The sequence below is a fragment of the Muntiacus reevesi genome, chromosome X (genome assembly GCF_963930625.1).
Source record: "Muntiacus reevesi chromosome X, mMunRee1.1, whole genome shotgun sequence".
Lineage (NCBI taxonomy): Eukaryota > Metazoa > Chordata > Mammalia > Artiodactyla > Cervidae > Muntiacus > Muntiacus reevesi.
This window is the reverse complement of record NC_089271.1, coordinates 50,804,892-50,828,365: the sequence shown is the minus strand read 5'-3', so window position 1 is coordinate 50,828,365 and position 23,474 is coordinate 50,804,892. Positions and strand designations below refer to the sequence as shown.

At 44.9% G+C, this 23,474-nt stretch overlaps 1 protein-coding gene and 1 long non-coding RNA gene across 7 annotated transcripts; one reads left to right on the top strand and one right to left on the bottom strand.

Moving 5' to 3' along the window:
- Positions 1-250: 250 nt before the first annotated feature.
- Positions 251-5,567, top strand: LOC136153861 (uncharacterized). 2 transcript variants are annotated; one of them, XR_010660441.1, is made up of 2 exons: positions 251-294; positions 2,409-5,567. It is a non-coding gene; the product is annotated as an uncharacterized lncRNA (long non-coding RNA). The 2 variants fall into 2 exon arrangements; XR_010660442.1 differs by lacking the exon at positions 251-294 and adding an exon at positions 391-476.
- On the bottom strand, positions 5,251-22,709 carry LOC136153847 (uncharacterized). Of its 5 annotated transcripts, none has more exons than XR_010660431.1 (7): positions 22,373-22,709; positions 22,292-22,325; positions 9,644-9,723; positions 9,031-9,169; positions 8,500-8,624; positions 5,815-5,874; positions 5,251-5,361 (listed from the first exon to the last, which is right to left on the bottom strand). XR_010660431.1 is itself a non-coding variant. In XM_065915969.1 (7 exons), exons 1-6 carry the CDS (start codon positions 22,586-22,588, stop codon positions 5,827-5,829), a joined length of 639 nt encoding a protein of 212 aa, XP_065772041.1. In that variant the 5' UTR covers positions 22,589-22,709; the 3' UTR covers positions 5,251-5,361; positions 5,815-5,826. The 5 variants fall into 5 exon arrangements, 4 of the variants coding, with proteins under 4 accessions (XP_065772041.1, XP_065772042.1, XP_065772044.1 ...); XM_065915969.1 differs by having other exon boundaries at positions 5,815-5,871; XM_065915970.1 differs by lacking the exon at positions 5,815-5,874.
- Between the last annotated feature and the right edge of the window lie 765 nt (positions 22,710-23,474).

Here is a 23,474-nt window from a genome sequence, read left to right as displayed (position 1 = left end):
ACAGCAGGACGCCAATGCAGTGGCTCCCATCCTCAGCCCAGGCGAGAAGCTGGGAGTGGGCGGGGCTCGGCCTCCCATCCTTCGTGCGTGTGCAGTAGAATGGTAAAGACCACCGAGAGGAGTCCTCCAGCGTCCTATGGAGCCTACCCGGCCTTGAGCGGGGAGGAGTCTGTGGGCCTGGTTTTAACGTCACAAAGATGGGACATTTACCGCTCCGCTCCTATAGAAGGACCTTCCTGCGTATTCCCTGCGTTGTAGTGGACTGAGAGGGAGCCTGGAATGGCCTGAAGCAACGTAGGTTCCTGCCTGGGGACGGCGGCAGTAGGGCAGGGGGGATTCGGAGAAGAGGAGTTAGTGCCCGGCCCTCTCCACCGCTTGCCCAGAGCGCATCTCCCAGCAGCTTGGAGGCTAGGAGGGACCATCGCTGCCAGAGTCGCAGGAAGAGTTTCCTTCCACACAGATGACAGCTGGTGATGGTCAGCTCTTGGGGTTGGAAGGCGGGGGCTTCTCCCTGATTGCCTGCTAATTTGTGTTGTCGCCTGTCAACGTGAGGAGCAGCTCCTGTTAGTTGAATGTTTTTCTCCCGATTGTTACTAGTAACACCCTAGGAAAGAGTAAAAGCAAACTAATAGAGACACTGACTGTATTTCTACCGATTGCAATTGGGAGATCACCACAGACCTGATGATCAGATTGTCAGCAAGGTGGTTTTGCATTGTACTTCATTCCACAGAGAGTAGTAGAGAAGTTACAGTGGGGACCTTTGCAGGTGGGAAAAGATTTAGGGGGAATCTCATCGAGCAAAGAGGAAATGATCTTTGTGACTAACTGGTTTGAGGAGAACTGACTTTTAATCTCCGTTTCTAGTCACGAGACAGAAAACAAGGAATTGGATCATCTGTGTCTGCCCTTTAATGACAAAGAGGAAGGTCTGGACTTGACCTTGTAGTAGGTAAACCCAGGAGTCACTGGATACTTTGATCGAGTCTTACCGAAGTCCGGCGGGGAAGGGTGGTGCTTTCCATTAAGTCATTTTCGGGACAAGGAAGTTTGCAGAGATTTCTTCTCTGTGGTTTGATTAACAGCTCAGGTGAAGTTGAACTTTGTCAGCACGGTAAATATGAGCAGCTTTCATGCCAGAACCAGTAGATAAGTATAAAGGCAGAGAGGTTCGAACAGCCCCCACCTTTTAAAATTGGATTATACTTGCTTTAAGTATAATTTTTGCTGTAGGACAAGGGTGAATCAGCTATAAGTATATACATATATCCCCTCCCTCTTGAACCTCTCTTCCACCCCCCAAACCACCCCTCTAGGTCACCAAACTAAGCTTCCTGTGCTATACAGATGCTTGCCACTAGCTGTGTATTTCACACAGGGGAATCTGTATATTTCAGTGCTACTCTCTCAATTCAATCCATCCTCTCCTTGCCTGCTGTGTCCACAGTTCTCTTGTCCATGTCTGAGACTCTCATCTTGCTCTGCACATAGGTTCATCAGTACCGTTTTTCTAAATTTCACATATATGTGTTGATGTATGATCTTTTTTCTCTTTCTGATTTATTTCACCCTGTATAACAGGCTTTATTTCATCCAATTCACTAGAAATGACTCAAATTCATTCCCTTTTATAACTGATTAATATTCCATTGTATACATGTGCCACAACATCTTTATCGATTCATTGACAGACATCTACATTTCTTCCATGTCGTGGATATTGTAGACAGTGGTGCAAGGAACATTTGGGTACATGTGTCTTTCTGAATTAGAGTTTTCTCAGGGCGTATGCCCAATAGTGTGATTTCTGGGTCATATGGTAGTTTTATGGGCTTCCCTGGTAGCTCAGCTGGTAAAGAATCCATGTGCAGTGTGCGAGAACCCAGTTCAAATCCTGGGTCTGGAAGATCCCCTGGAGAAGGGATAGGCTAGCCACTCCAGTATTTATGGGCTTCCCTGGTGGCTCAGACAATAACAGATCTGCCTGCAATGCGGGAGACCAGCTTTGATCCCTGGGATGGGAAGATTCCCTGGAGAAGGACATGAAAACTCACCTCGGGATGCTTGCCTGGGGAATCCCTATGGGCACAGTGTCCTGGTGGGCCACAGTCCATGGGGTTGCAAATAGTGGGACACAACTGAGCAAGTTAGCACAGCACAGCACGTGGTGGTTTTATTCCCAGTTTTTAGAGACATCTCCACACTGTTCTCCATAGTGGCTGTATCAGTTTTCATTCTCACAAACAGTATAGGAGGATTCCCTTTTCTCCACATCCATTCTAACATCGTTTGTAGTCTTCTGATGCTGAACATTCTGACCGCTGTGACAAGATACCTAATTGTGGTTCTGATTTGCATTTCTCTCCTGATGAGTGAGGTTGAGCATCTTTCCATGTCTTTGTTGACAGGTTCCGTTTTGACTCTGGACTTAATCGACACCTGAACATCACTCTATAGTTCTCAGAAGTTTGTTATTGTTGTTGTTGTTTTGGTAATCTAAATGAAGGCAGCAAAAAGGAGTCATTATCACAGAATAGGATCATCCTCTTCAATTGAGGAAACTGAGTCACAGAGAGTGTAAGTAACTTGCCCAAGGTTGCAGAAGGAATAAGTGGTGGGACCTTGATTCAAATCTAGGTTATCTGTGGCTTCATCACCTCCCAGCTCGTCACCACACAGTGATGGTTTCCGGATCCACGCATCAGGCTCAGCACTCTCTTCGTGACTACAGACTTCCCTAGTCAACTGGCAGGTCTGCAGGGAGACTGCACTCAACAAGTGCTAGGCACCTTCTGGGACACCAGAGTTGCCTTCACAGGGAAGAGAAGTGTGAGACACACTGGGTCCCACAGGCCTCTACCCACCCCCTGGAGGGAGTGAGGAGCTACAGGAGAAGATTGGAGGTTCTAAAGGGGGCTGTTTCTCTGAGAGACAGGCTGATGAACTGCCGTTCTGCATGCATGTGACAAGAAACACTTGTTCCTTGGAGTTTATTATTCTTTACAGATGATAATACATACCACATGGTGAAAATACACAAAGCAGATATGTAAACCAAGCAGATATAACGATAAGTAGATGCATTCCCATTTTATTGACGGAGTACCTGACAGGAAGACAGCACTGCTTTGTAAAAGGGGAACATTCTCCTAGAATAAAGCAATGAAACAGGAAATGAGTCTTTTTCTTAATTATCAGTCTCATTCTCCCTATCACAGATGACGCATCATGGGCACAGAGAAGTTAGGTCAGCTCCCCCAAGTCGTTCTGATAGTACGTGTTTGAGTCCCACAGGCAAGGAATATTCAACATGTCTAAACTGCGCCCACCTCCCCGACTCCCCACACAGCTGCACCTCCTTTACTGTTACCTGACTCAGTGCAAGGCAGCTTTCTCCCCAGCTGCTTAGGCCAGAGATGCTGAAAGCCATCCTTGCCTGCTGCCTCTCTCTCACCACACTCTCAGTCATCAAGCCTCACCTCTCTGCCCCCTCAGTCTAAGTAAGATTCTGTTCCTTCTCTCCGTCAGCACAGTGAGTTCCCTAGGCCAGGTCACCCTCGTCTCTCTCCTTGGTAAGCACCAGCAATCCTGATGCTTTCCAACACATGGTCTGTCCTGCTGCCTGAGGAAGGGAAGCTTTCTTCAAGGCAATCTGGGCATGCCACACCTGCTCAAAGCTCTGCAGGGCTGCCTGCGGCTCTTAGGATACTGTCCAGCCTCCTGGACTAGGCGCAGCAGGTCTGGTCTGCCCCCAAATGCCTGATCTTCACCAGACCCCCTCCTTCTGCTCCATGTCCTACTTGATATTCCAGCCACCCAGACCCCTCTGGTCATCAGATGGCCAGTGTGCTCACTCGTACTCCCGAGGCCATCGCCCGCCCCGTCTCCCCCCTCCACACCCACCGATTTCACAATTCGAATACAGGCCGACATGCATTTTAGCAACTTCATAAGCGGCCATGGAGAAACCCTACAGCACAGAGACCTCACACCCTGGACACAGATGTCGCAATCACACAGCTCACACCATAGGACATGTTCACTCCAACTGCACAGAGCACTGGTATGGTGAACGCATACAGCTCTTTCACGATGTTTCTTGCAGGCACCACATAGAGACCTCAGACCATGGTACCCCGCATCCTCCAAACTCCAAAGAATTCCATGGACAGAGAAGCCTGGCGGGCTACAGTTTGTCGGGTCGCAAAGAGTCAGACACAACTGTGTGACTAACACACACACAGACACGCACAGCTGGAGGGCTTCTGAGATCTGGTGACTATGAAGCCAATGGAGGATGTCATGGAGAAGAAAAGACGTTTGTGACTGCTCTCTCCCTGTACCCCCAAAACCTTGGAAGCCAAGTCAGAAGTGTGTGAAAGATACGCTGTGGCATTTGCCATGGAATCTGACAGCAGTTTTTATTCTCTGTCTCCCTAGAACCTTTAACAAGGGCTTTGGCATTTCATTTCTCTGTAGGACAATCCAAGTGTATTAAGGATTAAGAAATGTTTCTCTGTCAATGATTTCATCAGTGACCATACGAGATCTGGGTGGCACATTTTGTAAACCCATATATTCAAGAGAAGACCAAAGGCTTTTATGAATTTTTTATGAGTGGTGTATATATCTATGCATATGTATTAACATGTAGATTACACATAAAGAATATGTTATGACCAAAGTTTCTTAACCCTAGAAGTGCGAGGGTGGTTTACATGTATAAGGTTACCAATGCAATTCACCACAGTAATAGAAAAATGGAGGGAAAACAATTCTATGATCATCACAATTTATGCATTATAAGTGTTTGATGAAAATTAATCTATATTCAAACAGCAAACTAGGAATAGAATGGAACTTACTCTAATAAAGTATATCTACAAAAAAGCAACTTAAACAGATTGAAATGGAGAAGATTTTTCATTTCCGATCAGGAAAAATGCCGATTATCATGTTTTAGTCAAGACTATTCTGGCTAGGTTTGTTCAATGCTGCAAAATGAGGAAAGGGTTAAGGTTTAAGCCAGTAGAAATTGTTGATATCAAATATAATAGTTTATTTTGAAAGGCAAAAACAATCTAGATCTAAATTTGTGGAATTAATATGCATAGTTAGAGGAATTGGTGGACAGAAAGTCTATATACAAACATTCTATCTCTACATACATCCTCAACTAGACAATGAAAATCGCAAACCATGAAGTTTCAATAACATTAAATATCCAGGGAAACGTTAACAAAAAATGTGCAAGTAGAAAATGAAACTTTATTGACAGAACTTTAACAGTCAAATAAACAGCATAAGAACAGCATAGATGGTTTCAGTTTATCTTCTTTCAAGCAAATGGTTGCCCTTCACCTATAATATAAACATTAAACTTAGTTAGCAGAACTTTATTTTGATGATAGGAGAGGTATACAAAGGTCACTGCAGTTGTAGTTCTACAAAATGGACTAAAGCCAGAACACTAAGGGCAACCCTTTGCCTTACCTTCAGTTCATCCTCTCTAGAAATTGTATAGACTTTTCAGGCACATTATAAGTATTCTTAAAAACACACTACTCTTCCAAGTTATACAAGAAAACAAGGACACTGAGTTCAGAACAAACGAAATCAATGGAACCGATCAGAATGTAGTTTTCAGTAGAAGGCAAAACTGTGCACACATTCAGTAAAATATCTAACAACAAAAAACAACCTAAGGAAAACACAACACACAAAAAATGAAACAAAAACATCCCCCAAAAGTATCATCTACATGTATTGATTTGAAATAATATTCTGAATATAGGATAGCTAAATAGTTGTTACCTCTGTTACTGCTTAAGTGAAGTAAATTAAAAGGCCAGGATTACATTTGTTTCTTCTCTACTGTGGAAAAGTATAGAAATTTTCATTTGTTTTAGTTTATCCCTGATATGGTGGTTTCAAGTTGGTTCAACATTTGCCACCCCCTTTCCTTATGGCCCTCATATAATTCTAAATGTTTCTTTTCACCCTGGAAAGCATTCCAGTTGGTATAATAGATTAGACGGTGACACTAATTTTAAGTCATTACTATCACTGGCGACATGGTGACATCAAAATGTGAAGCAGAAATAGGACTGTTTCTCACAGTCACACCAAAAAAATAAAGAGATAAAAGACAGAAGAGAAGAAAAGGGAGAGCAAGAGGGAGTATGAGTGAGACAGAAAAGCAAGTAGGAAGACAGATAGAAAGTCTGGAAAAGCAGATATTTTTCCTTGTTTCTAAAGGATAATGGTTTGTGAGACAACTCTGACCAATTTCAAAAGTTCATCCAAGGTATCTGTGATGTTTAGTTATTTAGTTACTGTGGGCTATGTTAAATATTTGTTTTTCTATCCTATTAGCCATTTCATCAATATTCTGAAAATATCTGAATTCCAGATTATACTGTTTTAATTCTGTAATATACTAACTGTTAAGTGTCTTGTTCATATTTCTTATTATGTGTACTTGGGTTTTGTCCATTTTCTTCCCAGTTATGTAAACTGAGAGGAATGGACTGGGAATTTGGGGTTGGCAGATACAAACTATGACACTCAGAATGGATAAACAACAAGGTCCTACTATACCACACAGGGAACTATGTCCAATCTCCTGTGATGAATCACAACGGAAAAGAATATTTTAAAAAATGTATATATGTGTGTTAAAAAATTATGTAAACTAGCACATTGTTTTTACTTATTAGTTGAATATATTTTCCTCTTTCTAACAATTGATACCTGTCTTTTATTAAGTATCTCTTTCTTTTTCCCTTCAGTTCACTCTGTTGCTCTTTTTCTTACGTTTTATATTGGGTGTAGGATTTTATATTTATGAACTTTGTAATTTATATATTGCTCTTTTCAAGTACCACAGATATTTAGAGCGAAGATTTTTCTATGAGAACATTTTAATCATGTTCTGTAGTTACTTGGAGATAGAATGGAAGTGCTATTTTCGTCTAAATGTTCTAATGGAATGGAGCAAAAGTGTAAAGTGAAGATTTTTAGAAGGCTAATACACAGCAAATTCTTCCCTCACTACGAAGTTCTTCCTTTAAAATCGGAATTAATTGTCAGCAATTTGGAAAACACGCATGTGAAAGATACTAAGTTGATTATGTGGGAAGAACTAGAGGTACAGACTTTGACCTTCAAAACTTTCTAAACTGATACATCAAAGAGGAAAAATAACATATTTGATATGGTTAGAGATGATTATATCATGAGGCTCAGATTTTTATTAGTACTTTATGAGTGACAGTGGGATGTACGGCAAAAACCATCATCAAAAAACCATCATAGTCTTGCAAAGTAATTCTCCTCCGATTAAAATAAGCAAAGTGAAGTGAAGTCGCTCAGTCGTGTCCGACTCTTTGCGACCCCACGGATTGTAGCCTGCCAGGCTCCTCCTTCCATGGGATTCTCCAGGCAGAGTGGGCTGCCATTTCCTTCTCCAAAATAAGCAACCCCCCCCCCCAAAAAAAAAACCAGACCAAATGTGGGGGCAGGTGGTGTGCTTAGCATGTGTATCTTACTCACACCTACCTTGAATAGCACTGACTACATGCACTCTCTCAACGTGATTAGCCACAGACAGAGGAAACTATAGACTATCTTTGGCCATTTCATTGTTCAGTCATTTCATGCATCATTGGGGAAAGGATTTAAAATGCAACTGCTTTTTAAGAGCTAGAGAATTCAGAATTTGAGAGAATTTAACAAACAAACAAATCAAGCAGAATGTTGGCTCATTTTCTTTTTTAAAGAAAAGTTTATTTATTTATTTTAATTGGAGGCTAATTACTTTACAATATTGTCGTGGTTTTTGCCATACATCGACATGAATCAGCCACAGGTGTACATGTGTTCCCCATCAGAAAATCAAATCTCAATTTCGCTGTTATACTTTGACTCAGGATGCTATCTGATGATAAATAAATCATGGAAAACAGACTATTCTTGTATGCATGCCATGGAAGAGAACCAGAGAATGCAAAAATTAGCATTGAACAATGAGCATTTTAGTGTATCTGTTCTGAATTCACAACTTATATGAGTAAAGTTGAGTTTAGAAGTTAAGGGATTTCACAGAATCACACACATTATGTTAAAGCTGGTACTAGAACCTACTTGAATGCCTGAGCATATTTCAAATAAACTGATATTTATTACAGATGCATTCCACATTTCTTACAAGCAGAAATTATAAAAGAACCTGATAATTATTAGCTGTTGGTTAAAGTACGTATACTCAAGAGAAGGAAACAGTTTCCTATTTTCAAATCAATATGGCTTTGATCCTGTCTGTTTCTTTATTTGCAAGTCTGTAAGTCAGGCACACAGGCATCTGGGGTCTGAACTATCTTTCAAAGAATATGTGAACTCTGCTATTAAAATAATAGTAATTTTCCCTCTATATTATTAAAGATATAATATTCTGAAAAACAGAAACCATATAAATTACTTTCTGAATGGATGACATACCTCCTCTGGCATTTCAACAGTCTCTGTATTTGACACAATCTCCTCCTCGACATCAGGACCATCTCCACCTTGACCCCCAGTCTTAGCCACAGCCAATTCCTGGAGATGAGTTTCCACGTCAGAATCTTTAAAAAAAAAAAAAATCAATTCACCTGTAAAGCATACACTATAAACAAGGGAATGATAATATTGATCCCCTCGGTATTATGAATTAAAAGCCTTAGACTAGTTTGGTAAAAATGTGATGAATAAGAACCTCAGGAGCATTATTCCAGGAATGTTTTGCTGGCGAAAGAGAAAAGCAGAATTTTCCAGATGTTATGCCCATTTTCCTTTCCCAGGGTTGTCCTCAGACAACTCAGTTGTCCCCTTCTCTTTGTCTTGAAAACAAGGCAACATTTGAGCGACCACACTAACCTGCAAACTATACTCTCCTCAGTTTTTTAGGAACTGTCTAAAGCCCTTTTCTAATGTTTCCTTTCCTCCTCTTACTAGTTATGTGTTAAGACATAATGCACGCATACACTTTACCTCCAGGGGCATCCTTCTCCTTCTCTTCATCATGATTCACTGGATCCTCTCCACTGACTTCCTCCGTTCCAGGTGTGATATCCTGAATCTCAGCTGGTGGTTCCTCTTGTTGAGGTTGCTCAACACTGGGCTGCTGGTCCTAGTAGAGTGTGCATGCAAGTAAAACTTTTTGTTGTTAACACATCTAACAGCATAAATATACATAATACACAGATATATCTAATCATAAGTAAACCTAACAACGTTTTCCCAACACAATTCTATGTACTTACTTTTAATAAAGTTACTCTTCCCACAGAGAAGAGTTAGCTCCCATAAGAGATACCCAGAAAGACTTTGCAATCTATTTAAATCTATGCTGGGATGGAAGTGCGCAATCTGTTGTTAATAAGCAGGAGGAGGGAGTCACTGGGCACATTTCCAGGCAATTTCACAGTATACTCATCCAGGCAAGGCCAGACTGTAATAGATCTGGATCAGTGTTCCTTCCTAAGACAAACTGTCAGCCTTTATCAGCACGGAAGACCTTTATCACTGCATCTGCATTACTTAACATCATTTTCTCAAAAGTAAATTTGTGCTAATAGAAAATATCAAATGGTAAGGTACTCACAACCACAGGTTCATCCAGCTGGGAGGAATCTTGACCTGTAGGTCCCAATGTTGATGCCACTTGCCCACTCATATTTCTCCCTGAAAGTAGAATATTGTGATTTAGAAAATGTATTTAAGCGCACAGCTATATTTGATCACTTTTATGACCATATGTTGACTTACTCCGTTTTAAAACTGTGAAAATACTTTCAAAAGAAAACTCTGGTTAAGTATGGGTGTACATGCATTCCAATTACACCAAATACAGTTGCTTGCAATGCCATTTGTATCTTCGCTAAGCGGGCAGAGAAATCACCTTAAGGTACACAAGAAGACAGAGAATTGTTGTGAGGAAGTTTGATTTCACAACAGAATTCTCCATCATGAAGATAGTTAGTGAAATACTGCTAGGAATTTAAAAATTCAGGACTATTGCTCTTGTCCCACTCCTATTCACCAGACCTACTTTCCCCAACTCCCTTGGAATTCAGTGGGAACAGGAAGAAAGGGTTAGTCTTTACAGCCTGACTATGGCGATTTTCTCAGCGTCTGTGGCTGAGGTGAGTCTGCATACAGAGCATACCGGTCCACTTCTCTCCTGGCACCTTACCACAAAACGCGTGATAGGGTCACAAACCCACCGCGGTCCTGTTTCTAGGCCTTTCCATAATCGCCCACCCTGCCCCCTGCCCAGGTCCCACTCCCGGCCGAAGATTCTGTGCTCTGTCATCACTTCCAGGGCTCCAATGAGCCAGATATCTCAAAGAGCACCCCCAAGTCTCCCACCACTGTCATCTGAACCCCTGCCCTCCTCTGCCCACTGCCCGTCCTCTCCAGCCACCAGGACAAGAACTAGGGCGTCGCGACACCTGTGAGGAGAAAGATGATGACCTCGAGGGCCTTCCTCCTCAAAGGCCCCAGATGGCACTGCCTGACCCGCCCGAAACTCGCTGGCTCCCCCTGACACGCACGCACACTTAAACTCCAGACAGGACAGATTTGTGAACCTACCTGGTGAGTCTCAAGTAGTGAGAATGAACCGGAACTGAATAAACACACCCGTCTCTGGCCCAACGGTTCTCACAGAATGCGCTCAGGAAGGCGTATGCGCACTAAGGCGCATGCGCAGCAAGAGTCGCGTGCGCACACACTGCGCATGCTCCCTGAGTTGGGCGTGTGCAGTGCAGGTTGAGGTTTTCCCGCCACTGAGGTAGAGTCCTGGAACCGCAGGGTCTCTGGAAGATGAGAAAAGGGCTTGAAGACTATATTTTTTTCCTTCCAGGGCAGTCTAGCTTATGCATCCACAAACTGTGGTGATAGGTAGTCCCAGGTTACGCTTAGTGGAGAATGTGTCTCGGGAAGACACTCATGACAGATATTAAGGTTTTTAATACCTATTTTTATACATGCTTCGATGAACCATTTCTTTCCCTGCTTCTGGGATTTCTATCATGCTTGCAATGGCTTTACTCATTTCCATGGAATAAATACATAAATCCATACCTCTGTTGCCATTTTTTGCTTGGAGCACTGCACATATAAATCTCTGAACTGGTAACTGATTTCTCTGAATATACCTCTGGTTCCTATACAATGTTGTTCTTTTACCCTCGGGCTTTACTTTCACCACCAGACACATCCACAACTGGGTGTTGTTTCCACTTTGACTTAGCCTTTTCATTTCTTCTGTAGCTATTTCTTCAGTCTTGTCCAGTAGCACATCCTTCTTCTTATTCTATTATAGTAGGAATTTTCGTACTTACTAGCAGTTTTAATATTACCCAAGGAAAGGAAAACATGCTTACACAAGGACCTTTACTCAAATATTCTACTCAGGTACTCCTAATACCCAAACCTAGAAACAGCCCAACTATTCAACAACTGGTATGCAGGTGAAAGAAAAACAAAAGCATATACTATAATACATAGTCACTTAAAAAGGAACTACTAATGCATGTAACAGCAAGGATGCATCTCAGCTGTGCCAATGAGAGATGTCAGACACAGGAAGCTATGTATTATATGATTTCATGTCAATGGATTCCTGGAAAAGGCACAAGTATCGGAACAGAAATATATCTGGGGTTGCCAGTGTGTAGGAGTGGAGGAAGGAGTCTGATGGCAAATAGCCCAAGGGAGCATTCTCGAACCCAAGGGTCCCTCCGCATCCCCACTCTGCGGGTGTAGGAAAACCTGTCCTCCCCTAGTTGACCCTCAGGAACACTAACCCCAAATAGCCTCCACAACTCCTCCCCCTTCACTCCCCACCCACATATCTTACAGGGTTGCTCTGGTGTTCCTCTGGTTTGCCTGGGATTCAAGGCTCCCTGCCAGTATTCAATAGGTGCCCTAGATACGTCACATTCCTGATAGTATCGTTTGAAGGATACAAGTTTTAATTTTGGTGCTTCCAAATTGCCTATTTTTGTTTATTTCTTGTGCTTTTTGTATAATATGTAGGAAATCGTTGTCTAATCCAAGATTAACATTTACATCTCTGTTTTCTTCTGAGTGCTTTATGGTTTTAGCTCTTATATTTAGGTGTTTTATCAATTTTTAGTTAATTGTTATATACAGTGTAAGGTATAGGTTAAAATTGATTGTTTTGCATGTGAACATCCAGGTATTCCAAGACGATTTGTTCAAACATTCTTCTTTGCCATTGAATGGCCTCTACACCCCTCACAATAATCAACTGACCATAGAGATATGGGCTTGTTTCTTGACTCTCCATTCCATTCCGTTATGTGTCTATATACAATCCTTATGTCAGTAACATAATGTCTTCATTATTGTAGGTTTGAAATGGGTTTTGAAATTGGGATGTATAGCTACTTGTTCTTTCTCCACACTGTTTTGGCAATCCCAGGACCCTTTGAATTCTTGCAATTCTAGGATCAGTTTGTTGATTTCCAGGGGAAAAGAGCAGTTTGAACTTTGATAGGCCTCTATTAGGGGAGTACTGCCATCTTAACACAGTAGTGAGTCTTCCAATCCACGAATGTGATCTCCAAAGCCCGTAAAAATCTGAGCAAGTTCTGGGAGTTGGTGATGGACAGGGAAGACTGGCATGCTGCAGTCCATGGGATCCCAAAGAGTCGGACACGACTGCGCGACTGAACTGAAGGAAAATTTCCACTCATCTAGACTGTGTTTCACTTCACTCAGCAATGTTTTGTAAGTTGTATCGTACAAGTCCTCAACGTGTATAGAAATCTATTTGCTCTTTGTATATGACCTTGTATTCTGTAAACCTGTCGAGCTATTAGGTCTAACAGCTTCTGTGGGGAGAGGGTGGTTCTTCACGATTTTTATACACAAGTTTATATCACGGATCGACAAGATGGTGGAGGAGTAAGTAGACGGGGAGTACATCTCTCTCCAAGGATACATCAGGAATATACCTTCAGACACAGAAGTGCATGCAGAACACCAGCCGAGCACAGATAGCAGCACCTGACCAGTGGAAAAGAATATATAGATCCACACAAAACTCGGTAGGATGAGGCAAGTAGGGAGAAAAACCAGGAGTGTTAGTAGGGCTGGACCTGCCCTCGGTCAGTGCGGGAACTGAAGCAAGGGTCCGATACCCACATGGGGCAATTGTCTGAGTCAGAGGAGAAACATTTAAGGCTGTGAGTGAAACAGCTCATCTGTGGCAGCCTAAATGGAGTGCGAATCAGACATCCTTGCCACAGCCATACATACCCTAGATGGTGCAGTGGCTGGGAGCTGGATTTTGGGGATTGTGGAACAATCCCAGGGCGAGGGGTGCTGTTGACTGCAGAGACATGGATGGAGGGGATGTGAGGGAGGAGACTGTGGTGAGAAATACCTGTGGAGGAAATTTGGGCAGCCATGGATGTTAGGTGATACTGCTGGGTCATGTGTAGGGCATGCAGCCATCACCATAGCCTCTCAACCCCCACATGCCAGCACTGGCAGCCGAACAATAGAGGCTGGCCCATCAAATGCCTGACACACTGAACTACAGAGTAGGACCCCACCCAGGGTGCTTCTTTAAGTGACTGATGCACCAAACTACAGAGTAGGACCCCACCCAGGGTGCCCCTTTAAGTGCCTGATGCTCGAACAACAGAGAAGGATCCCAGGTAAGGAAGCCCTCTAAGTGCCTGAATGGGCGGAGCTATGGAGAAAGACTGGCCAAAGAGGTCTTCAGATCGCCAGCAACAAGTGCCTCAACAAAAGACTCTGATAGGGCCATAACTCCTGTGGCGGAGCCAGTCCATGTCCCTGCACACTTGGCACCGCCAGGGTCCCCGCACGCCAAGCTGCTGTGCAACGTTCACACTCAAGTCTCACTGGGGCAGAGTTTCCACAGACAAAAAATGTCTTATGTCTAGGCATGCAGGGTCACGTTGGTAGTGTCCGACTCTTTGTGACCCTGTGGACTGTGGCTTGCCAGGCTTCTCTGTCAGGGAGAGGGGTTCTCCAGGCAAGAATACTTGAGTATATGGGCCAATACTGGTTGCCATACCCTTCTAGAGCACTATATTTCCTGCTGCCCTAGCCACCAACTCCCCTGAGTACCTGAGGTTGCCAAAACCCCTGTGACTCAAACAGCTGCACCACCTTCACACCCGGCCCTCCCAGGGGCAAACCCAAGTCCTCCAGGGCTGCCTCAGGAGCAAACCCCAGTGGACCGCCCATATCCAGAGGTGGAAATAAAACCACAATTGAAACCCAAGGGCAGTGGGACTAAGGAAGAGGACTCAAAACCCTCCCACCAGCTGTAAAAGCTGCAGATTAAATCCACACGATCAACTAGACAGACTCTGTGTCTGGGGGGATAAAATAAAAGGTCATTGAGAGCTCCCACAAAAGATTACATCATCTGCAAATAGAATAGTTTTACTTCATTTCCAATGTAGATTCATTTAATTTCTTTCCCTTGCTTAATTACCCTGTCCAGATCCATGTGGAATAGAAGTGGTAAGTGATGATATCCTGCTATTGCTCTTCATTTTCAGGGGAAATACTTGTGCCTTTTATCATTAAGGATGATGATAGCTATGGGTTTTTCATAGATGTTTTAGATCACATTCAAAATGTTGCCTTCTGCTTCTAGTTTGAGACTGTATTTTGAGTGGATGCTGAATTTTGTCCAATGTTTTTCAGGTAGCTACTGAGATGATAATGTGATTTTCTTCCTTTATTCTACTGTTGTGGTATATTAACTTAATGGATTGTTAATAGTGAATGAACAAGGACAAGGATTTTGTAAAGATTCTTGGGGTTTTTCTCTTTTCTTATTTTTTTATTTAGGATTTTGACATTCATAGATGCTGCCAAAATGCTGTCCATCAGTAAAGCTGACGTCCATCTGTAAAGCAGGAGAAGGAAAGCTTGTTTACTACCGTGTCACATCATTCTTGGAGCAGAGACTCTGCTGCAATAAACAGGATGCTTAGACCATTGCTCATCTGGAGCAAAGCTCAACTGGACTTCACCAGTTATGTAGGAGGGAGGTTGAGTGCGGTTAGAAACGCAAATGGTCGGATCCCACCCAGGACCAACAAGCCTGAGTGAAAAATGGTTCCCCATGGGGGTCTCACCTCCTGGGGGTACTGGAGGATGACGTGTGAGATGAATACAAAACTGTGGCTGCAGAGATGGGAAGCACAACCACAGGAAGTAGAAGGTACTACAGGGGAGAGGGTTGCATTTGGTAACAATGCTAGTACTGTGGATGGAAGGACAAACTGGCCACCACTGCCCAGAGTGACCAACCGCAGCCTTTGACACAGATGGGGAGGATGCTACCCTGGCGGCCCAGGCCTCAAACCTGGACCGAGGAGAGTCCCCTTTCTAAGATGTCCAGGAGGACGCTCCAGGCCCATTTTGGTCATGCGTAGACACTGCAGATTTGAATATACAAGCAGCAGTGATTGGTTCCGGGGATTCGGAGGCAAGGAATCCCAGACCACTCTGGGGAGCCCACGTGGAAAACACAGGCTCAGGCGCTCACGGGGTAAATGGACAGAGACCCCAGATGAGACCAGGGCTCACAGTCGGGTGCTGAGGTTGATGGGCAAGAGTTCACAGTGGGGGTCTTGGGCCTGAGCACTGGAGGACCAGTGGAACCCAGTCTCCAGGAGTGTTCACTGCCCAGCAAACAGGCTGGAGACGCTTCCCCAGTCAGTGCTGCTTTAGTGAGGTCACTCTAGGAGTCAGCTGGCATCCGTGGGCGCATCTCTGAGTTTTAGGCAATCAATCGTCTGAGTTGCAGTGTCCTAAGCACTTCTAAGGTGCCATCTCACTTGAAGAAAACCCTGTCACCCCTGGAGGACCTTGAGTCAAACTCTTTTTCTCCGAGACCCCCTCCTTTTCACCCCAGCCCTGAGGGAAGTGCCTTGGACGCCTGGTCTGGGTCTGGACTTCCCCTGGATACTGGAGAGAATTTCAGTTCAGCCCTCACCAGGACGTTAAGACAGACACCTGTGTGTGGGCAGCAGAGAGGTGTCCTGCAGAATGCAGGGAGCAGGGAACATTCTCAGGGGATCCTCTGAGGCAGAGAGGGTGCTGGGTGAGATGGGATAAATGGGGTGAGGATGTAACTGAGGCCCTGTGAGCAGGGCTAGGAGAAGGGCTAAAGAGGCTCCTGGAACATAGTCAAAACAGTCTCCGACATAAATCACAGCAGGATCCTCTATGACCCACCTCCCAGAATATTGGAAATAAAAGCAAAAATAAACAAATGGGACCTAATGAAACTTAAAAGCTTTTGCACAACAAAGGAAACTATAAGCAAGGTGAAAAGTCAGCCCTCAGAATGGGAGAAAATAATAGCAAATGAAGGAACAGACAAAGCATTAATCTCAAAAATATACAAACAGCTCCTGCAACTCAATTCCAGAAAAATAAATGACCCAATCAAAAAATGGGCCAAAGAACTAAACAGACATTTCTCCAAAGAAGAAACACAGATGGCTAACAAACACATGAAAAGTTGCTCAACATCGCTCATTATGAGAGAAATGCAAATCAAAACCACAATGAGGTAGCATTACACCCCAGTCAGGATGTCTACTATCCAAAAATCTACAAGCAGTAAATGCTGGAGAGGGTGTGGAGAAAAGGGAACCCTGTTACACTGTTGGTGGGAATGCAAACTAGTACAGCAGCTATGGAGAACAGTGTGGAGATTCCTTAAAAAACTGGAAATAAACCTGCCATGTGACCCAGCAATACCACTCCTGGGCATACACACGCAGGAAATTAGATCTGAAAGAGATACGTGCACCCCAATGTTCATCGCAGCACTGTTTATAATTGCCAGGACATGGAAGCAACCTAGATGCCCATCAGCAGACGAATGGATAAGGAAGCTGTGATACAAACACACCATGGAATACCACTCAGCAATTAAAAAGAATTCAATTGAATCAGATCTAATGAGATGGATGAAACTGGAGCCCATTATACAGAGTAAAGTAAGCCAGAAAGATAAAGACCAATACAGTATACTAACGCATATATGTGGAATTTAAGAAGACAGTAATGATAACCCAATATGCAAAATAGAAAAAGAGACACAGATGTACAGAACAGACTTTGGGACTCTGTGGGAGAAAGCGACGGTGGGATGTTCTGAAACAATAGCATTGAAACAAGTATAATATCAAGGGTGAAACAGACCACCAGCCCAGGTTGGATGCATGAGACAAGTGCTCAGGGCTGGTGCACTGGGAAGACCCAGAGGGATGGGATGGGGAGGGAGGCGGGAGGAGGGATCGGGATGGGGAACACATGTAAATCCATGGCTGATTCTTGTCAATTTATGGCAAAAACCACTACAGTATTGTAAAGTAATTAGCCTCCAACTAATAAAAATAAATGAAAAAAATTAAAATTAAAAATAAATAAATAATTAAATACAGAGGTTCCAGGAGTGGGAGGGAGGCCTGGTGGAAGCTGAGGGGAGAGGGTGGGGATTTGGGGATAGAGAGGATTTGTGGCAGTTTTCACCAGGAGAAGAACTCTGGAAAATGACAGATGACTAGAAGGATGTAACAGAGTTGTCACAGGCACAGTGAGGGGAAGACCTCTCCTATCTCCAGGATTCAGTAGCCTACAGTCTGTGCTGAGACATGACAGAGAGGACCAGGTCCCTGGGACTCGTTCTGTGGATCTGGGATTCACTCTGAACCTCCCGTGGGACAGAATACAAAATCGACACAACCAGAGGTGACCAGGGTGGGTTAAGCCCATTCTGAGGACCCAGACATGGGAAATCAATTTCAGAACCCTTCAACTCTCAGGCAATCCCCACACCTGGGATGAATCTGCCTTCCTCAGCATGACATGCTGGTGAATGCAGACTGCAGGGACTGCAGGACTGGAGGCCTCTCTCCCTTGGGGTTGACTGAACAGAGCCTAAGTGCAAAGGCCAACACAGCAGCCCAGAGGGAAAGATGTGGGGCTCTCTGTCCCAGGGTGCAGGCTGTAGGCTCTCGGGCAGGGGGTGGGTTGGTGAAGCCTCTGAGCTAAAGGAGAGGTGTTATCTAGAGTAGGGTCTACTTAAAGAAAAGCATATAACAGGCGAGTTGTGAGTTTAAGTTGGATTTGGAGTCTTCTGGGAACTACAACCCAGGACACAGATCCTCTGTTAGCTCTGAGGAAACTGCTTGGAGGAGGGAGCGGAGAAGTCAGTATGATTGTTGCCTAGGAAGTACATGCAGTCAGGCGTGCACATTGCTAAAAGATTGCTGTGAAACACAGAGATCAGATGTCACAAGTTCATTATTTTCATGCTTCTCTGTGTGTGGAAGATGCAGGAACCTAGGGTCACTGAACATTTTCCTGAGGTATCGGTAAATAAATAAAGGCAAACTTGTCCAAAGCACAGTGTGCCTCATACTGTTTTTCACCCTAAATTCCTTCAAAATGCACTTTAGGTCAGCAACCACAGTGGTTACAATTTAACACTTGCAGTACTAGATGTGAGTAATGCTGTTTGTCTTAAGGATCTCAACGTACCTGAGGCCAGATGTTCAAGGTGGATTTAGGAAAGGCAGAGGAACCGGAGATCAAATTGCCAACATCCTTTGGGTCATACAAAAAGCAAAAGAGTTCCAGAAAAACCTCTCCTTCTGCATTAATGTCTATGCCAAAGCCTTTGACTGTGTGGACCACAACAAACTCTGGAAAATTCTAAAAGAGATGGGAATACCAGATCACCTTACGAGCCTCTTGAGAAATGTGTATGCAGGTCAGGAAGCAACAACCAGAACTGGACATGGAACAACAGACAGGTTTCAAATACGAAAAGGGGTAACAAAAGGCTGTATATTGTCATCCTGCTTATTTAACTTAGATGCAGAATACACCATGAGAAACTCTGGGCAAGATGAAGCACAAGCTGGAATCAAGATTGCCAGGAGAAATATCAATAACCTCAGATATACAGATGACACCACCCTTATGGGAGAAAGCGAGGAAGAACTAAAGGGTCCTTTGAAGAAAGTGAAAGAGGAGAGTGAAAATGTTGGCTTAAAACTCAACATCCAGAAAACTAAGATCATGGTATCTGGTCCCATCACTTCATGGCAAATAGATGGGGAAACAGTGACAGACTTTATTCGGGGGGCTCCAAAATCAATGCACATGGTGACTGTAGCCATCAAATGAAAAGACACTTGTTCCTTGGAAGAAGAATTAGGACCAACCTAGACAGCATATTAAAAAGCAGAGACATTACTATGCCAAGAAAGGTCCATCTAGTCAAGGCAATGGTTTTCCCAGTAGTCATGTATGCATGTGAGATGTGGAATATAAAGAAACCGGAGTGCCGAAGAATTGATGCTTTCAAACTGTGGTGTTGGAGAAGACTCTTGAGAGTCCCTTAGACTGCAAGGAGATTCAACGAGTCTATCATAAAGGAAATCAGTCCTGAATATTCATTGGAAGGACTGATGGTGAAACTGAAACTCCAATACTTTGGGCACCTGATTCGAAGAACTGACTCATTTAAAAAGACCCTGATGCTGGGAAAGACTGAAGGCAGGAGGAGAAGGAGACAACAGAGGATGAGATGGTTGGATGGCATCACCGATTCAATGGACACGAGTTTGTGTAAACGCTAGGAGTTTGCGATGGACAGGGAGGCCTGGAATGCTGCAGTCCATGGGCTCTCAGAGAGTTGGACACGACTGAATGACTGAAATGAACTGAGAGTTGGAATTGTCTAAGATGTTTAGGGTCTCTCTCCTCAGGTGTGACGTATTAGAGCTGTTTTGGATTGCTTTCCAGGATGAGTGCTCTCTAAACTGTTTGTGGATTTCTGTCCCAGGCATGAAGTCTCTGAACTATTTGGGAGGGTTTTGTCCAGAGGGTTGGGTCTCTGACCTGTTCATGAATCTGCATATAAGAGTAGTCTTAAGAGGAAGGCTGGATGGATCCCACTCTCATGGGTCTTAGAACTAGACCTGTGATATCACATTTGCTAGGATTTCTACCATGCCTCCCTACAGTGAGAATATCTTCTGGCCCCATCCTCAGGGAGGGCAAGTCATGTGCAGTACAGAGGAGCCCACGGTAACAATACTGAGAAGAAGAATACTTCCTGACAAGACTACCACCCTTAATAGGGGCCGTGTGAAAAAACTGTGTACACGCACTCACTCAATCTGCCCAACCCATCACAAAGAGGCCACCATTTGCAGATGGGAGCCCAAGGTCCAGTGCAGCTGGAAGGTCTCGGCTCATGAGGACAGGAGGAACTGGATGCAGGCTTGGGCTCCTTGGAGGAGGCAGGGAAGACTCAGCAGAACCCTGGCCATGTAGTGGGGAAGGGGGGCATTGGCACAGGGCCACAAGGACCCTATGACTGTCTCACTGTCAGGATACGTGTCTGTGTCTCCTCATCACACACTCCGCTGCTCACCTGATGTATTGAATGTAATCTGCACATTCCCTGGGGACGGTCTGTTGGAAAGTGCAGAGACGAGCCTCCAAGCAGGTGGGGATAAACATCACATTCACCAATTTGCATGAGGCTCCACCACAAATGGAGCGGTCCCTGCCTCTCTTTCCCCCACTAAAGCTTTCATTGGCACTGAGGTCAGCAGGAGGGAAGTCAGGGCTGGACAGCTTGTGAGGGACCCTGTGTACAGCATGAGCCTCCCCATGACTGGATCATCTCCATGTCTTGATCAGGGCAGAGGACTCTGATGTGTGCCAAGGGAGCATGATTTAGACTCAGGTCATGGGCAACTGACTCATTTCCTAGAGACACTCCCTGGTGGGGGGCCGGGCAGGGAGGGGGAGCAGCTGCTTTTCTCCTGTAGAGATAGTACCTCATGCAGTAGCAGGGCTGGGGGCACATAGGTGGGTGCTAATCAGGGATCCTTTGCTGCCAGAGATAGTCTCTCTGTCCCTGTCCAAAATTCTATCTTTGTCTTTCTCCCTGCCATCTCTGTGTCTGTTACATCCTCCCTCTTAGCCTTTATGATACTGTCTGTGACCTCCCTCATACCGTGAGGGTCCTCCCTCTGTCCTGAGGGTATCATCAATCAACATGGATGTCCACTGGGAGCAGTAGAAGGGATTCCCCTTGAGTGTAGTGGATTCCAGGAAAGGCATGTTCAACTGCAGAGGGTCTGTGGATTTCCCGGGATGAATCTAGAGCTCCTCAACAATCATTGTGTGATCTGGGCCTCTGAAAGAACCCTGGGGCTTCTCTGGTAAGAACCCTCCTGTGGCTCAAGTCAAAGTCACCTCTGTAGCCAGAGGCCCTAGGGGACCCGCCCCTCATCACCACTCTCATCGGATCTCCTGGCTCTCCCTCCATCATGCTGTGACAGTCACATAGCCCTCAACATTCTTTTCATACACACTACACTGAGTTTGACACCTCAGGTTTTACACTGGCCTTAAAGCTGTCTGAGACACTTTTCTCCCTGAGAGGCATCTCCTCTAGGTTTTGTTCAAATGTCACAATCTTAGAAGGAACTTCCCTGGCCACTCTTTCTAGATATCATCCCCTCTCTCTATTTCACTATCCCGGTTTAATATTAATCACAGCAGTTATGAACACCCGATAAATTACTTATCATTGGGGGCTGTATGACCCCAACACAATGTAAGTTCCATGAAGCCAAGGTTGATTTTCTCTTTCCTAACACACATAGCTGTGCTTGACAGAAACTGTGAAGATGATTGAATTTAGGCATGAATAAGCAAATTAAACTTATTGACAGAGGCATAGCTAGACAGGCTGAGGATTCTGCTAGTGAACAAATTCAGGAATGGCAAGATGGTGACAAACCCATGGTCTTTATCTCAACTATGCACTATCCTTGGCTCCCCTCAGAGTTGACCCCTTTCTGAACAGAATGGAATGTCCTGTTGTCCTTCTCACATATTACTCGCAGTCAACAACAGAAGCCTTCGCCACCCCAGACCTTCAGATCCCAATCCAACGCTTTCTCTTGCCTGCCCGCTGCGGGACTGAGGCTGGCTTTCCCCATTGAGACCTATTCTGTATTAAACAGGAAAGCACAAACAAGAACAATGCCCAGCACACAGAAAATGCTTTCCATGCTTCCTGTTATGATAGTCGTCACTACAGAGGAGTAATCTTCGGTTTACGGAGACATTTTTCTGAGTCCAAGATTGCAGTAATCGGCGGGGTTTTCATCCTCACGTTGCCTTTCCACCCTTGGAGGATCATCCATCCTCTAAGGGTCCACGGGTATCTACATCGGCTGTTCCCCAGTCTCACCACCAAGGGGCGCACGAGATGAAACAGTTCGGTCCTGGGATGCGGCACTGAGGGGTAGCGGTAGAACCACCCACTCTGGAAGGTACCATTCAGGAGCGCGTATGACAACACAGAGAGTACCTTTAAACCGCGTCGGGCATCGACCAGGTTTCCCAGCGGAGGCACCCATGGCACCACTGGCTCCATCCCCATTCGCTCCATTCCGGCTTCCCGCAGCATCTGAGTCCGAGTGGACACCGGTATTAAGCTGCAGCTGTCCTCGTCTCTTTTCCAATTCCACCCCTTCGTTTCTACATCCAAGGGGGGCGGCTACGGAGCGAGATGGGCTGCCTGTTTGGGATCCGGCTTCAGGGAGCGTTCTGGGCATTGATTGGTCTTCGCGAGATCGCCGGAATGAGCTCTTCCGGGGCGCGCATAGGCGTCGGAAGTCCCGCGAGTCCCGCCCTGCTTCGTCGCCGGCCCAGTTCCAGTTGGCTGGCTGGCTGTTATAGGCACTGGGATGGCAGAGCTGCACCTGAGGACGAGAGGCATCTTGCCGTTCGCGGCTTTTTAGAGCATACAGTTTTTCTCCGAGTTGTATTGCTTTTCCCGACGGGGTCGAATAGCTGCCCTGGTTAGTGGCGAGGTTTGGCGCAGTCGCTGGCTGTGCGTGGTGACGGCATTTCGGTCTTGTTTAGTTCTCGCTCAGACTGGATTGTGTGGCAGCGCACGGATATTCGTACAAATGCATGCAATTAATGTCCAGGGAGAGGTCTCTGAGTTAGCTGTCTCTCCCTGGAGACTAACCTGTGCCAGGGAGTCTGGGCTCGTGTATCGCTACGTGTGACAACACAGGTCCTTTTTGGGTACATTTGATCTCCTTGAGCCTTTGGGCGGAGTCGTGAGTGATGGGATGTTTGATCAGAGTGGATTTTGTTTACCATAGTACAAAGCCCCTAGGATGTGTGTGCCTGTATTCCGGGGTGTGCACTCTTGGAGCTTTCTGGCCTTTCAGTCCCTGGGTGTGAGATCTCTGTGTAGGCGTGTGCATCTGAGATTGTGCGACCTCTGAGTTTTTGATTCTGGTCCCAAGTTACGATGTCTCTGAGCTGCTTTAAGGATGGGT